Source organism: Bacillus rossius, chromosome 2 (genome assembly GCF_032445375.1).
Source record: "Bacillus rossius redtenbacheri isolate Brsri chromosome 2, Brsri_v3, whole genome shotgun sequence".
Lineage (NCBI taxonomy): Eukaryota > Metazoa > Arthropoda > Insecta > Phasmatodea > Bacillidae > Bacillus > Bacillus rossius.
In genome coordinates, this window is record NC_086331.1 from 23,780,688 (window position 1) to 23,796,947 (window position 16,260).

Below are 16,260 nucleotides of genomic sequence, written 5' to 3' on the forward strand. Positions count from 1 at the left end.
AACTTAATTACATGAAACATCAGCGGCGATAACATTAAATAATTTAGCAGCACCAAATTTTTTAAATGAATAATTTGACTGTGCCTGACAAATAGGCTGGAGCGGCACGACAATATATATGATGTATTCATGTTGGGGTTACCTTTCGGAGACTGCTTTTTACCTCTGCCTGATGCTCCTTCCCTGTCTGTCCTTCCCATGGTGAGATGAGGGACAGACAGTTGTTACTCGCTGTGATAGTGTTTGTCCGGATCAGTTCTCACAAAGCTGCCTTTTCCTGAATCCTTTGCTTACGTCCCTTCCCTCCCTCTGCAATCGTAGTGTACTGCTACCATCACATGGAGGGTGCTATCCTTGCAGCTGTCTTACTCAACATTGCTCTAGAGCGAGGCAAACTTGAGGAGAGGTTACAGAACTGTGAGATTAAGTGAGCAGCAACAGGAACTGAACCCAGGCCTTCAGATTGTATGCAGTGCAGGCAGACTGTACTGTTAGTGGCATGTGCCTGCAGTGCTGCAGTGTCTTGGTGTGTGTGATACTCTGGAACTATGCTGTTGGAGCTGAAAAGCCGCTAACAGTAACTGGGGTTATTAGTGCACAAAAGCCACCACCTCGTAACTTAACCAACCAGTGCAGGCAGGAGGGACATGTGTATCAACCATCTCTCAACTCGGCAAGAGCCCACTCATTGACTGTGTGCACCAGTAGTGAGAGTGCGGTTACCTATTCACATTCATAGCTATCATGCCTTTGGGCCAATGAAGGGGGTTCACGTGGCAGCCTTTGAAGCGTGAGAGCTCTCTGTGGATCGTGTGAGCGTCGCATTCACCCTGCGGAGTGTACCGTCTCACAAAGCAAATCACGAATGTGCTATCATCCATTCTGGAATCTTAAGGAAATACAGTTTTTTTTATCCATCGCCAAGGTCCGTAATGATTTTCATTTGCACGTTGGGACGCGGTGGGTGTGGCCTTTACCTCATGTCTGCCAATTCAATCTTTGTAATCATCATCCATTTACACCTCCACTACATTTATAAATTTGGTAAATTTATTAAGTATTATGATATTTTAACGCCACTTTGAATTTAGTTTCGTTCAGAATTTAATCTACCTTTCCTTCAGCAGTAATGTACAATCTATAAAGGATTTACAACGAATCTAAAATAAAATCATAAGCAGGAAGAACAGCTGAAACTGCTTCCACTGGGATTTGATCCCATGTTCCCTAATCTCGTTTTTTAGTTTCCCTCACATTGTTTTCTGATTTACTCTCAGCATAATGTAATTTTGAATCCCAAAGGCTGTGTTGCCCATTCATACCAAATCATTTAAAGATCCTTAACATTAATCTCAATTTATACCTAACTTCAACATTTCACACATGAGATAGTGGGCGGCAGGCTGCGGACTGGAACTCTCTGTGGGCCCATGGTTCGAAGCCCAGTTCTGGCAGTCGAACAACAAGCCGCACACTTGCTAAGACAACTATATTGTTTGTGACACACACTGTCACAGTGTTGTCTGAAAATTCAACTGATCTGAGCTGGACTGCTTCCTTACTGTTCTATATCCCTATCCGTTATTGAATTTGTCACTATCTGTGTTAAGGATAGTTAAACATAGTATAATGTTAAATTGTACCATGGCATGATGCACTTATTAGGGATCAAAAACTGCTGGTGTTTTATAATAGCTTTTCTAAATGTAACGAAATCCAAAATTACAGTGGTTTTTTTTTTGTATATCACCACACTGACGATTACGAACGAGACATGCGGAATGCCAGTTTGGAACGGCTGCAAAGAAGAAACACCTGGGAGTTGTGTATATAATCATGTAAATATGGTTCATGTATTTATATAGTGTTTTTGATATGTTATTGTAGCCAGCCCTGAGCTATAATGTGCTCTACCCAGAAAATTTGGTTGTCGGGATAGTACCTGTAAGAATGTCTAGTTGTGTGAAATACCTATATATTTGTGTTTTTAAACAATTTTTATAGTGAATTTGGAATAGAATGCTATAATTTTTGATTTTAAAATAATCATTACTATGTGTCTTTGTTTGCAGGATACAATGGAAGACTCAGATGATGATGTCCAAATAGTGGCTGAATATATGTCCCCCAGAACACATGCTGATCACAGAGTTCTTAAAAAAAGAGATATACTTAGTAGTACAACTACCCCAATATTTCTTAGTGTAAGTGGTACACATTTTTTCCCGAATATTGTTATTATATTTGTTTTTGTTGCATTAAGTTTAATTATAGTTTTTTAAATTTTTATAATTAAATGGCACTTGACTATATATGACATGACTCAAGTGATACTGATTTGTAGCGACTGGTCATGAGCAAGCAGTGATATAACAATTTGACAATTTTGTGTTGTTAAATGTGGAACAACATTCTAGGGCTGCTCATCAGCCAGGATACAACATTTCACAGTGCAGAGTGAATACCAGCACCCGTTTAAACAGTTAACCTGCTTGTAACTTCACAACACAGCACTTAAGAAGCAGCATCACTGTAGTTACAACTCATGCAAAAATGCTTTAAAGCCGGGGTTCAACTAAATTTAGTATGGCTGTGGGAAAGGCATTGGAATGCAAAAAAAAAAAATATTGTGTGATTTCCACAATTTTGGTTATAACAGTGTCAAACAAAAGCCATATTGTAGATTTTGAAATTCTTAGTAGGGCTATGACTTTAAAAGTTTTAATTTTTTACTTTGAGATAGTGATATCAAGTGATACAATATTCAAAGTATCATAGATTTTATGCTATTCATTTAATCACTTAAACAACCAAACTACACTTTTGACTGAGTTGAATTCTTTAAAAAAGTCTGTATCAAAAAAAACAAAGACACAGCAAGCTTTTTTGTACACCAATCCCTCACTTAGCATGACTAATGTGTTCCTAAAAATGTTCGTGTTATCCAAAATCACGTATTCTGAAGCATTGGTCTCCATAATTAGCAAGGCTAATTTAATTAATTTGTTCCAAAATGTTTAGGGAAATATTCTTCACATAAAATAAATGCATAGAATAACACTCAATGATAAATTTGTCATTCCATTCATCTTTATAAGCCTACCATAGAATGCTTTGTATGAAAAATTTGACACTGTAACGGGAAATAATTATCATCAATTGGCTGGTTGACTTGCCCGCCCGGACATTACCTTCTACTCACATTGCATACCTTTCTGCAAACTTTCCAAACTATCCTTTACTGGCAGTGAAACCGATATTATTGTCCATATATTTAAATTTTAATTTTTAAAAAATTAAAGTACTATATTTGCTTATCATCGCTTGGTTCACACCAATCTTGTCATGCCTGTGATTTTTTTTAATTGCACCATTCCTTTAACAACCATTTCCATGTGAATCATCTGTTCATTTTTGTTCCAGTATCTAATGTCAAATATATTCCCACTAGTAGCACCAATAGCATCAGACTTATATAAACGTTTGATAGAGTCCTTATTTTGTACGATTGTGGGCACAGTTGACTCGCTTAAAACTAAAGTGCGACCAACATAAGTGTGGCCTTCATGACGTTATGCACGCCTTAATACTTCTAGTTTTGTCTCAAACGCTTGAACATGATGCATTATGCTTCACTTGGAAGCCATGATTCCACTATAATTCCCACTGCAGGTGCTTGCGCACGTACAGTTACCAGCAGACGAATGGGCAGACGTTGCTTAGTGTTGTGTGTGTTCCCTGCCACTGGCCAGACTGAGTTCATCACGGCCCGGTCTGTAGCTGGGCGACAACAGTACGGCCTGACAGCATACATGTGGAGGTAATAACATTTGGTCCTTAACACTCCATAGCCGCAACTTAACTTGCCATAGCTGATCTTTTTACAACAGCAAATAGTGTAGTCATACCTGTGCACACATCTCTTCTCCCCGCCTTACAGATAGCTGTATGCCACGGCACATCTGTTGTTTACAGAAGTTGAAACAGACTTCGTGGCATCATACTTGACTTTTTTTTGCCACCGGAGATTTCGCGCCAACTGAAATTTACAGACGTATTCAAGACTGGGGCAGTAAAATGAACATCGCACTAAATGAATTTGCGTAATCTGAAGATGTTTTATGTGAGGGATTGGTGTAATGGAAACATCGATGATGCGAGCCTCCAGCACATGGTATTGGCGGGGAAAGCTGGGGGAGAGGATGTTGCATGGAGTGGCCAAGGCAGGCTGCAGTGTTACCAGCTCCTTCCTGGAAGGTCACCCACCCCCTCGCGACTCTGAGCAAGGGAAATGGACACTGGCATGTTTCAACCCCTCATGCTATCCGCACGAGGCAGAGACAGTTCTGCATTTAAAACTTCAGTAGTTTGTGTTTAATTCTTTACAGGACAGAAAGTGAAAGCAAAAACTGATAGCATGTAGTAAATGTAGTTATGCATTAAAAATTTGAGCTCACACAGTTCATCTTCACAAATTATGTTTGTACATGATTTTAAATAGCACATTTCTGTGGTTGTTTGGTCATTTACAATTAAGTAGAATTTTTATGTCACACTGTTATGCACACAGATGCTTCATCTAAAACAATCCTGTTCAAACCAAATGTTTATCAATTTTTTAAATTACACTTTTTTTTGTGACAGATGTCTCAGTCATTTATGAATGTTTTAATTAATATAATTGTTGAAAAATTTTTTCTTAGTGATTTTTAAAAAAGCAATGAATATCACCATCTTTACGTTTATGATTCTCTCAAAAATGGAAATTTTCCTAAGAATCCCGAATGAACACATTCTGATTAGAGCTGTATCAAACCATATGTATTCGGTACTGAGTAACGGGTTTGCCATCTGGTACCGAGTAACGAAGCGTTACACACAAATTCATTTTGTTTCTCGCATTTTTCGTAGTATGGGATTTATCGTTAGTTTTTTTAATTTTATTGTCAATAAATAATTTTCGACACCTATTTGTTGCTTTTTTATTATAATCAATGCATATTGGATTGCAATGTTATTGTGATATAACATAAGCTCACTGTTAACATTTTCAAATAGTAAATCCATTGCAAATTTAGTAGATTCCGTCAACAGTTCACTTGTAGTTCTACACTTTACCTATTAAATCAAATTAAATTTAGAATGACTTAAACACAAGTCTGGTTCAAAATACGGAAAAGTGAAAAAATGCACCTTACGCAGTTTGGTATGTAATGTATAAGTATGTTTTCTACAAATTACGAATGTTGTGACGCCGCGACGTCATACTGTATGTGTACGCAATACGACTCTATTCATTGCTCTAACATAACATAGCATGTTATGAGGTATCAGAAGTAACGAGTAATGTAACGATACGATAGTAACGAGTACTAATTGTTATAGTAACGAATACATACGGATAAGCTTATTTTTGTTACTTTTACACCTCTAATTCTCATTGCTTGCTTCAAATTTTGTGGTATTTTGGTTGGATCTGAGTAGATTAAAAAAAACATAGTGGACCTAACATAGCTTGCAGACTTACTTGCAAGTAATGTGCAAATGCAAGAATCTAGTGTGAGACACAACCAGGGTATTGAAAGCTATAACATCAGATGTGTGTGTTGCTCAACACAAAGACTAAAACTAAGCATTGCAACATTAAGTATAAAAAATTGCTATGTTGTGTGTTTTGTTGCAGTTACCAGTTATAAGCCGTTCTGAAAAGAAAAAATATTTTAAGAGAAAAACAAGTTTACCACAATGTGAAGAGACTGGTACGAAGAAAGATCAATCAGAGAAAGGGGTTAGGAAGGTTAGTGTCAAATATATTTAAGGCTAATTTTAATATTATAACAAGTTTGTTGCATGCGTTTTATCGATTACTAGTGTAGTGTTAGCAGAACTTTATAAAATACAAAACTATGCAATAGACAGGTGACTGCACACACTTGCTGCATGCAACTGGAATCCATTTTTCAATTTATTTGTTAAATGCGAAAAAACATTTTATTGGCTGTTATGTCATATCTGAAGCAACCTTGCACAGTATCAAGTAAATACTAGGATGCATTTTGTCTGTGTGTGGTGTGGAAATACAGAAGGATATTATTTGTAAGTACATAACATAAAAAGAAGTAGTGTCACAGTAGGTTGTAGTCCACAGTGCACTAGTGTTACGGCTCTTTGCCAATTAAAAAAAAAGAATGATCTTATATATGTATCTAAGTTTAGTTATACCCACCCTTCCTTGATAGTCATGTATCATTTGTTAACGTACACCAGCTATACACTCTTTCATAATATGGTAGGAACTTATTCAGTCAGTTGGTAGCTTGCTCAAATAATTACCAATAATTATTTGTGCTGACTGTGGTTCATAAAGCTACAATGATCCCATTATTAATAAAAAAAATGAAATTAATTAATATTCTATATTTTATGCTTTTTAAAAGTGTCATGTTAAATGCTTTTCATTCAATAAATTTCAATGAAAATAATTATGTTTTATCATATTCTATATTGAAAGCATTTGACAAACTCTGTAACTTTTTAATTTTGAAAGAGAGTAATATAGGTATTGTCAGATTCTTATTCCCTCTTGCGTGCATCACCCAGCGGTTTGTCTGGTGGTATAGTCTCATAAGAAAGCATTTATGAATTTTTATAAAGACAATCACATAAAAAAAAAAAAAAACAAGAAAAAAGTTGTCTCACAAAATAATTTTCTTGTTTCTTGTACAAATCTTAGCACTTTATGCAGTGTTTTATTTATTTGTTATGTAAAGTAATGTTTTAAATTTCTGAATTCGCAGAGATGTTTTTGTTATTATGAGTCAAAAAGAAGTAACTTGTTAAATTTAAGTATTCAATATGTAATGACATGTACTTTAATTTATATAAAATTTGATTGTAAAAATTGATGTGTACTATACTATAGCTTCTTCAAAATTGCATCACTGAAAGTGTAACCTCCTGATATCACTTAAGAAAATGTAAATAGAATACCTGGAAAACATTCTTTTCTAATGAGAATAATCTACATCAACCTGAGTAAATACTGCTGATATAAAATAAGTACAAACATAACTGAAAAAAGAAGGAAAAAAAATTGCTGAGGTTTTTGGTACTTCACCTTTCTGTCAACTAACCTAAATTACTAAGATAATATTGTAAACACAGTTAATTTATTAACAAAATATAGTGATGTAATATAATAATCAGAGTTTGTTGTGAAATGGTAAAAAAGCTCATTACAAAAACCTGACACAGAAACATAAACAAAGTTAAGCAGGATGCCAAGACAGCAAGATAAATATAAAAATTGTTAACATTTAAAAACACACTTTTTTGACTTCAAGTACTCAAGGAACAAAGTAATAAACAAACATGAAATAACTTTGCTATGTTGAGCTGAATTAAATGATGCAGCACTCATGGGAAAACAATAGTTGCCTGAATTATGGAAGAATTTCATATGGCCATATAGTGAAGGGGTTTTGACTGGGTAGGTTGCACAGCCTGCAAAGGATCTTACTACTACACAAGAGGACTAAGATGGTGGAAATGGTGTTAGTTGAGTTATGAGAAAGAAGACCAAAGACTAAAAAAATACATAATATTAAATTTGACTTCCTAAAGCTAAATTTCTGCAAGAGAACATCATCTGATATTATTTCCGGAAAACAAGTTAAACATCGCATCTAACATATCCCAACACAAAGGACTGACAGTATTAGAGAATATAGGAATGCAAGAAATGTGCAAATGCACGAATGTAATGTGGGGTGCCACCAGCGAAGTGACAACAATAACATTACATGCTGCATGTTGTTCAACACTGTGACTAAAATTACACTTTGCAACTTTGTAGGAACGACCCTAGAACTTTTTGTACTCTCAGATGAGCATTGGCAGTATCTGTGAGGTCACTATCTTTCTTTGTAATTCTTATTAATCAAGTGGTTTCAACTATAGATTCAGGTAAAGTTTGGACTATAATGCTATGATTTAATGAGCATAATACGTTCAGATCCATGCTTGAGCTTAGCTCTAGCATAGTATTTTAATATTTTAATACAATAACGGCACTTGAGCCTAACTCAAGCAGACATTTTTATGGACTGATGTGTGCTAGCTCCAGTTTAAAACAAGCTTGGATTGTAATGCACACTTTCCATAGTCGTCGTAGTTCTATCGGTTGCTGCTAGATGCCACTTTTTTACATATGAAGTTGCTTTGGGCATGTTGCATTGTGCCAGGGGAATTTCCTGGTTTTTCTGCGTTGGAAATGGTTAAAATATAACCAAAAGTGACAGATTTTATGAACAGCAAACATTTTATGCTTCTTTACGATCAGAAACTGAAAACTGCAGTTATGATTCTTTGTATGAACTATCATCTGAATATTCGAGCACATCAGAAAATTATTACTTTATTCTACAGGACGAAGTTCACTCTCATCTTTGGACAAATACTCACTCCACCAGTGTGTTGATTTCTTCAAAGAAAGCATTTAACAGAAGAACTGTAATTGAGTATATATTTTTAACACAATACTGTTTCTTTGTACATATTTCATACACCTCTCATATCACTTTAGATGTAAGAATTAAGGCTTATTAGGCCCTCGGCTACGAGAATAAATTTCCGATGCTAACACATCTGTTGGTCATTTTCAGAAACATAGGGCAAGAATGAGAAAAAAGTTCAACTGTTGTCCGTAGGATAGCGCTTCAGTCGAAACTTTACTCCTCCCCACCTCCCACCACTCCCGGGTCTTTTCTTCATCTTTGACAACAAACACTCGTGTTGACACCCGATTCTCAGAAATGCTGAGCTCGTCCCATCCCTGGTTGTCGCCCTCTCCGTTTGTTGCCAAACTACAGACCGAGCGATAGAGTTGGAGTGCAGTCTAAGGCATTTTCGGTTCTGTCAAAATGCCAAAGTGGCACAAATTTATTTATTTATTTATTTATCATCTTTATTGGTGGCGAAGTTAAAGCACTTACACTTAACCACTTTTCTGCAATTACATCAAATAGTGGGATATTAAAAATTAAGCATTATATAAGCATATGTTGACTAAATATTAAGAGAACAAATTAAAATTTTAACTTAATGTTCAAATATTAGCTATTACAAAAGATTCAACCATAACTAATTTAAAGTAATTAAAAATTAAGCATAGACATACATAAAAAGGAAAGTGATTAAACATACAGCAAATAGTATTTAAAAAAAAATAGGTACTACTACATTAAAACCAGTCACTCGCACATTCACACACAGATTCAAGCAATAGGGTAGCGGCGAAGTGGTCATGGTAAGCAGTTGTTACAAAGATGTTTTTTCAGCCTGTACTTAAAGGAATCTAGATTTTTTGTTTGCCTTGTCACTTGATCTAGACAACCAACTTTTTTTTTATCAAGAAACTGAATAACGGTGTTAAAAGTAAGATATCGTTGGCAAATTTGGTACAGACATCAAGAGTGGAGAAACACGGGTGAGTTAATGCAACACCTATTATTAAAAACAGTTAGACAAATGGGTAAAGGTCTCAGGAACATTGTATTTAAATGTTTCTTAATGCGTAACAAAAAAGACACATTTCCGTAGAACAATCGCATATCCAAGAAAAATTGGTTGTCTGTAAAGTCGGTTTACGGACGATAATTTAACGTGACGACATCATAACAAAATATTGATGAAATGATTGCATACTTTTATGAATAAAATTGAATCATTTTTATTGAATTATCACTATTTTGTATGGATACAAAGAAGGAGTGAAATGAAATCTACAATTTAATTGATAAATTTACTTTTATTTGCACTCATTAATTCAAATATGTTTATTACTTTAACAAAGAGATTATTTTAACTATAACTTTTATACATGTTTGCTATTTAACTTCTTCCAATCTGTGTTATTCGGTTAAGGATAGGACAATGATAGGAAAAGTAAAAGTAGGAAATGAATGGGAGTGTTTCAAGTTTAATGTGCCTCAAAAAAAAATAGATGATTGTTCCGATCGAGTGGAAGAGAGATAGATGCGGCGCAAGCGTACAATGAGCGTAATGGGACACAGCGAAACGGGACAATGTGCGTTACGGGCCTTTTTTTCGTGCGTGCAGCCGGCGTCTATCGATTTATTAGATGTTATCACGTCAAAATAATTTATTCACGACTTATAAGTAGGGCCATGAAGTTCGTGAAAAAATTCTAATGCCCATTAGAACGCAAGAAGGTATGCCTACGCCAATGGTTTCCTCCTTGTGACTGGTGGCCGCCTGCAAGAGAAGACAGCCCTATTTCACCGTGCCGTTCAGAACGCGTTTTCTCCCGCACTGGATGGCTGTGATTCATGTACTAATAGTAAGCATGTGCTTGAACGAAACTGAACCAGTCACGAAACATAGACAATACTAGTGTTTTAACTCTCAGCTAGTCTCGAAATCTTTTCGCAGAAAATGCATGCTCTTATTAATAAGGAAGTGATGAAGATAAACTTAGTATTTCTGCACTATTAAAATATAATTAATGATTGCTATTTTTAGATTTAAAGAAAGATACCTGATATCATCATAAGGCTGATGATATAATAAGTTGCGAACCAGCATTCGAAATTTTACGTTATTAACGTAAGAATAAATTGTCCGTCCAGGTATGGCCATTTTGTTAATGCTTTGTCACTAACGCTAGCCTATACCGACGCCACATAACATATTAACATTTGCGAGCGATGTTTTGAATGCATTGACAATTCGTTAATAAACTTTAACTCGCTACTCTTAAATATTATATTGAATAATTTCATTAGCCTCTTTGAAGTGTTAAATGGCACAATCATACGAACATTCAAATACACAACTGACTTACAGGTATTATGACTATATAGATCTCAAGTTCTACTGGACAATTGATTTAATTTATGAGCTAGCCAACATTCGAAACGTAAATTTATTTGTACATTTGTAACGGTGTGCTCATCGTATCTCGCCAAGATAGCTAGGAAAAACATGAATGTTATTTCGGTTAAACGTAAATACTGAATTTAGGAATACATGGTATTTATTTATTTGTGTTTAATTAATATATTAGTTTTAAAATTATTTTATTATTTTTTATTCCTATTTATGATTCTACCAAATGTAAATGTCAGATATTCATGGGTTGTTTATATTATTGCAAATATTAAATTTTTTCACTAATTGATATTTTATCTTTTTGCAACTAATGTGCATAGTGCAGTGCACTAGACACCACAACCAGTGAGTGGTATTGATTTATAGTGTAACAAAATAAGTAATAAGATAATAAAAAATTTGTAAAGTGTGTGTGGATGTATTATCATATTAAGATAAATGTTGGGCTAATAAATTTTGTGTTTAATGTTCTACAAGTTATGTTTGTATAATGTAGTTTTTGTTACAGTATTAAGAAATTATAAAAAAAAAAGTGTCGTTCTACGAGTTTAGTGTTTTGAAATTTTGTTTGTGCCACTTCAATACATCTATTATTTCTGGTAGTATAGTAATTATGATGAATCGTTTATATGCATTGAAGTGTTAAAATTACAATCATGCTGCTAAATTATTAATTTTTTATCCAAACTAGCGTGTACTAATTTCAAATTAAATTTTGTGAAATTCCCTTGTAATAATTAGACACTGTGTGTTGCTTGGGTCATACCTCCAATAAATAACTTTTCCGTGGAGAATACGAAATTTTATGCTAGGTTATTTCATTGTTTCGCTATTGCTTTGCTGGATCATTTTTAACCAATGTTCAAAACTTGTTTTCATGGCAATACAAATGTGAAAACATACAGTATTTCTCATGCTATCCATTTATTGCTATGATGGTTTATGTCAACAACTTTGCGTGAAATTGCAAATATTTTCTTCATTCCTAAATGTTACTATCCAATTTCTGCTTTCCTGACAATACGTAAGGAAGTAATTTCTAAATAGTGTAGCTGTGTGCCCACATGAGGGCTGTTTAATATAATTATGTTAATATAAAATATGTAAATATATGTATCTATAAAAAATATTAGTTCAGTTATTATAACCAGTAATTTTTGTGTTTTGCACGAGTGTTCCTAGAGAATTCCTTTCGTTCTGGTACTTTTAAATGGTTTCAACCAAAAGTTTGCAGTAATTGTTATTGATTACAATTTAAAACATGTTTTCAATTTAATGATAGGCCGATTCAGGTATTTATATATATATATATATATATATATAAATTTCTCTTTCATATTTTTTTAAACAAATGCATTTTTAAAATTTTACATTAATGTTACCTAAGCTCAACTCGTTAACGGAAACAATTTTTGACTTGTTTTCATTATTGTCATTAGTATATTACTACATACAACTTGTCAAACGTTTTAACACACCTTGCACCAAACCCTATGCCTAAGCGTTTTTGAGTTATATTTTTTTCCGCTCACCCAGTTGGTAATATTCCTCAAAAAATTAGCGACGATGTTTCGGTGGCGTGTGACATAATACGTTAATGGCATAAGCCACGAACTTTCTTAATCTTTGTCCTATTAATTTAGTACTACATATTTTAATATTCGTTCAAATGAAAGTCATTAATAATTTTCTTTTTACACAAGTACGTTACATTGACTTCCTTTATGTCCCCAATTCCCCCCTCTCCCATCGCCGTGTTAAACGTTTTTCATAAACAAACCTTAAACGCAATGTATTCAATAAAAAACAAAATTATTTCATGCATTGCCAAAGATAAAATTTACTGCAAATATTTTTTGAATTGAGATATTTAAGATTGTATCTCACTTTGAAAGATGGTGCATAGAATGACTCGAGTCAGTTGAAAATCTACAAAAGAAAAAGGTCCTTTCACAGTGCGTCACTATAATTAAACTGCTTAGTACACCTTGTATTGAATGCCTTACACTTGTATAACTAATTCATGTCATTTTAGATGTTATTATATTACCCGAAGTAACTAATAAATCCATTTATTTATCTCCATATCTTGCCTGGACCGCTCATATTACTGGACGCCTGGACGTTTGCCCCTTTCGTTCCTCCCCTCCAGACGGCCCATTACAAACAGGTGTAATTAATATCTGAATGGCAAAAACTACTACATATCGCAATATGTTTAAATGAACATAGGCCCCTATATGTGTATTTTTAGTAAATCTTACAATAATAAATCTTAAAAAGGCTGTAAGCAAGTAAAAGCATCCATAAAATTGTTTATGCAAAATAAAATTATTTTCTTTTGTTTCGTTTTTTTTTGTTGAGAAACATAAATCGATAACGAATGTAATGACTGATACAAAAAATTTGCTTGATGTTAATTTATTTAATTTGTTGGTGTAATGTGTAAGTTTTCAGGATACCATACATCATTGACTTCTTAATTAGTGTATTGCGGCCTATTCACGTCACTCATTACGACCTTCCTCAAGATTTATAAAAATTATTTTTGTTACACAACACTCTGTGCCCAATATTGCTCGGAACTGCCACTCGCTTGAGCAGTCCTGGGCCCGTCCTACCCTCGCCCCCTCCCCGTGCGGAAAGAAGACCACATGATCCACCGCCGATATCATGTGAAACCACACCTCGGCTCCATTCATACAACCTTGGAGAGAGGGGTAGGGGGAAAATACGTGGCGAGTCTAAGCAGTTTGCCTCTTTGCCGCGAGAGCGCTGCACTGTACGGCCTTTGAATATTACATCTGTCTGAAAAATGCAAGCCTTTGTCTTAGCTGCTCCAGCAAGAAAGCTACGCAATTAAACTTCAACATTTTTGAAGATATACATCATTTAAATGTTTACAATGCACGTGTGGTAAAATGTTTCTACCTTTTTGATACAAACTCATTTAATTTAGTGTTGAAAGTTGTTAGAGCGCCACTTGAAAAAATGTATTTTCATCTGAATTTAAAACTCAATATTTTAAACTTTTGAAGCACCGTTTTAAGAATCTTTTTGCATCAGGGTATTCTGTATACTTTATTGTTTTGTAAAAACAAGTTACTTGAAAAAAATGTTTCACTTGCTTCATGCTGGAGGTTCTGCAAAACATGATAAAATTTTAATTAAATTGTTCAAAAATTCATATATATATATATATATATATATATATAAAACAGAAACTCATATTTGTAATGTAATGAACAATTTCACGAAAGGAAATCTTTATCTGAGCAATTTTAATTTAGGGATCAATACCCCTTAATAGACTAAAGTATTACTACTTTAATGGGTGCCATTACAAAACTTAATTTTTCTGGGTGCAGAGTGACATTATTTTACACCACATGTCATAAGTACATATGTTAACTTGGGAGGTACAAGACAAGTCTTCAGCGATCACGTAACAATAAATTATTATCAATAAAAGAATCGTCTGACTTTTGCAAACAAGATATTTCAGGTATTCAATTTAAATATCTTCCAAATCAGTGAAAAAAAAATGGTATTCAGTATTTCACAATGTAAAGGATATTTTAGAAACTAGAATTATCTACTGGGTGCTATCCAAATTAAGTTTTAGTTTACAAAAAAAAAGTACTTATTTAGAGAAAAAGAAGAAATCCACATTGTGTGTGTCAATAACTTGCTCCAGTCATATTTTGCTTGTACTCCTACAGGTTACATCACTGTTTTGTACAATGATGTATGGTGGGTAGCAAAGAATGACTTGTGTTGCTGAACAGAAAGTCAACTTTCTCCACCCAGTGGACCATCACCATCTTACGTTTTTCCTCAGCTTCTTGACATATAGACATTACTGTAGAATCAATGCTAAGTCAGGTGGAACCTGTCACTCCAGCAGGGAGTATGTACACATTGAATGACAGTGATACAGTGAGGTCTGTTTTCAGAAAAACAATGAATTAAGGAATTCTGGTGGCTTTTTATTAAGTGTTTAATGCATGAATTGTAGTATTTATTGATTAAATTATATGATGTATTTTATTTTTATAACAACAGTAGTTCAAAAGATTATTTGTTTTCGTTAAGGTGAATTCCTACATTATTATGTTATACATTTTTTGTTACGATATAATTTTTTGTTCTATGTTTAAAGAGTGAAATGAAAATATATAAAAAAAAAGAAACATAAAATACTTAATTTTTACACAAAATAATACTTTGTCAATGCATCATTAGGATGACCAATTTGCTTTTGATTCATACCAGTAAAAACCAAAAATAGAACAGTAAATGTTTTATTAAATTTTTTGTTGTTTTATTAATTTTTTTAAATGTCAAACCATTTTCCAAATTTTTTTTTTATTACTGTGACTTTGCAAAGTTGTCGATATGACTTTAGTATTTTTCGTGATGTGTGATAATTGATAACGTATTGCTAGGATCTGTTAAGGTCAATAATTTCTCTGTAATTCTTATATTTGAGAGATTTTTATTAAATTTGTATGTTTAGTTTGCAACAGAATGCTGTAATATTATTAGTATCAAATAGTTTTAATAAAAAATTTTTTGGTGCAGGATGATCTTGAAAAGCAAAACCCCAAACAAAAAGAAGCAACACCCCAAATGAGAGTACCAAGCGCATCCCCATTGGTTGGAGACAAAGATTTGGACCTTAGATATGTAACCAGACGACGTAAAAAGGTACAATACTTATTAATGTTTTTGCATGCAGTTTATTTATTACATATCCATGAGGTCAATATTTTTCTGTGTAATTCTTAATAAATAAGTAGTTTGAACTATAGTCAGGGAAAGTTTGGAATTGAATGCTATGATTTTGTAAGAATTCAATGGCTTTAACTATGTGTGTTTGGTTGAAGACGGAAATACAGGGGCCAAAAGTAATATCGTTAAAAGAAAAATCAATCAAGAGTTTTTTTGAAAATTGTTTCTAATAAAGATAAGAAATATGGCATAAATTTATCTGAGATTAGTGGTTCACCTATTTGAGTAAAATTTAATTATTTCTGTTTTTGTGCATTTATTTCATGATTACAGTTATGTTTTATAAATATTTATTACTGATCCTTATTAATATAAACTTGAGCTAAGTCAAGGGCAGTTGGTGTCATGGTGGTAGCTGTGATGGACTTGCTCGGACTGTACACTCCTGCAGAATGCAACAGATTTTTATTACAAATATATATTTAAGTGGTACTGACTATTAGTGACAAATCATGATGTTACCCATGGGTACAGACAAGTGGAATTTTTTTGAGTAAAAGATTACAAGGTTTAAGATGTTATAAAAAATTTACTGCCATTTTACTTAAGAAGTCA

At 33.7% G+C, this 16,260-nt stretch overlaps 1 protein-coding gene across 9 annotated transcripts in view; it reads left to right on the forward strand.

The window, feature by feature from the left end:
• LOC134529175 (uncharacterized) overlaps positions 1–16,260 on the forward strand; it is a 646,085-nt gene that overhangs the window by 353,679 nt on the left and 276,146 nt on the right. For all 9 annotated transcript variants that reach the window (XM_063363010.1, XM_063363001.1, XM_063363007.1 and 6 more), the window contains 3 exons: positions 2,073–2,204; positions 5,684–5,797; positions 15,496–15,621. In XM_063363010.1, coding sequence (XP_063219080.1) covers positions 2,073–2,204; positions 5,684–5,797; positions 15,496–15,621 — 372 coding nt within the window. The remainder of the gene's footprint in view (positions 1–2,072; positions 2,205–5,683; positions 5,798–15,495; positions 15,622–16,260) is intronic.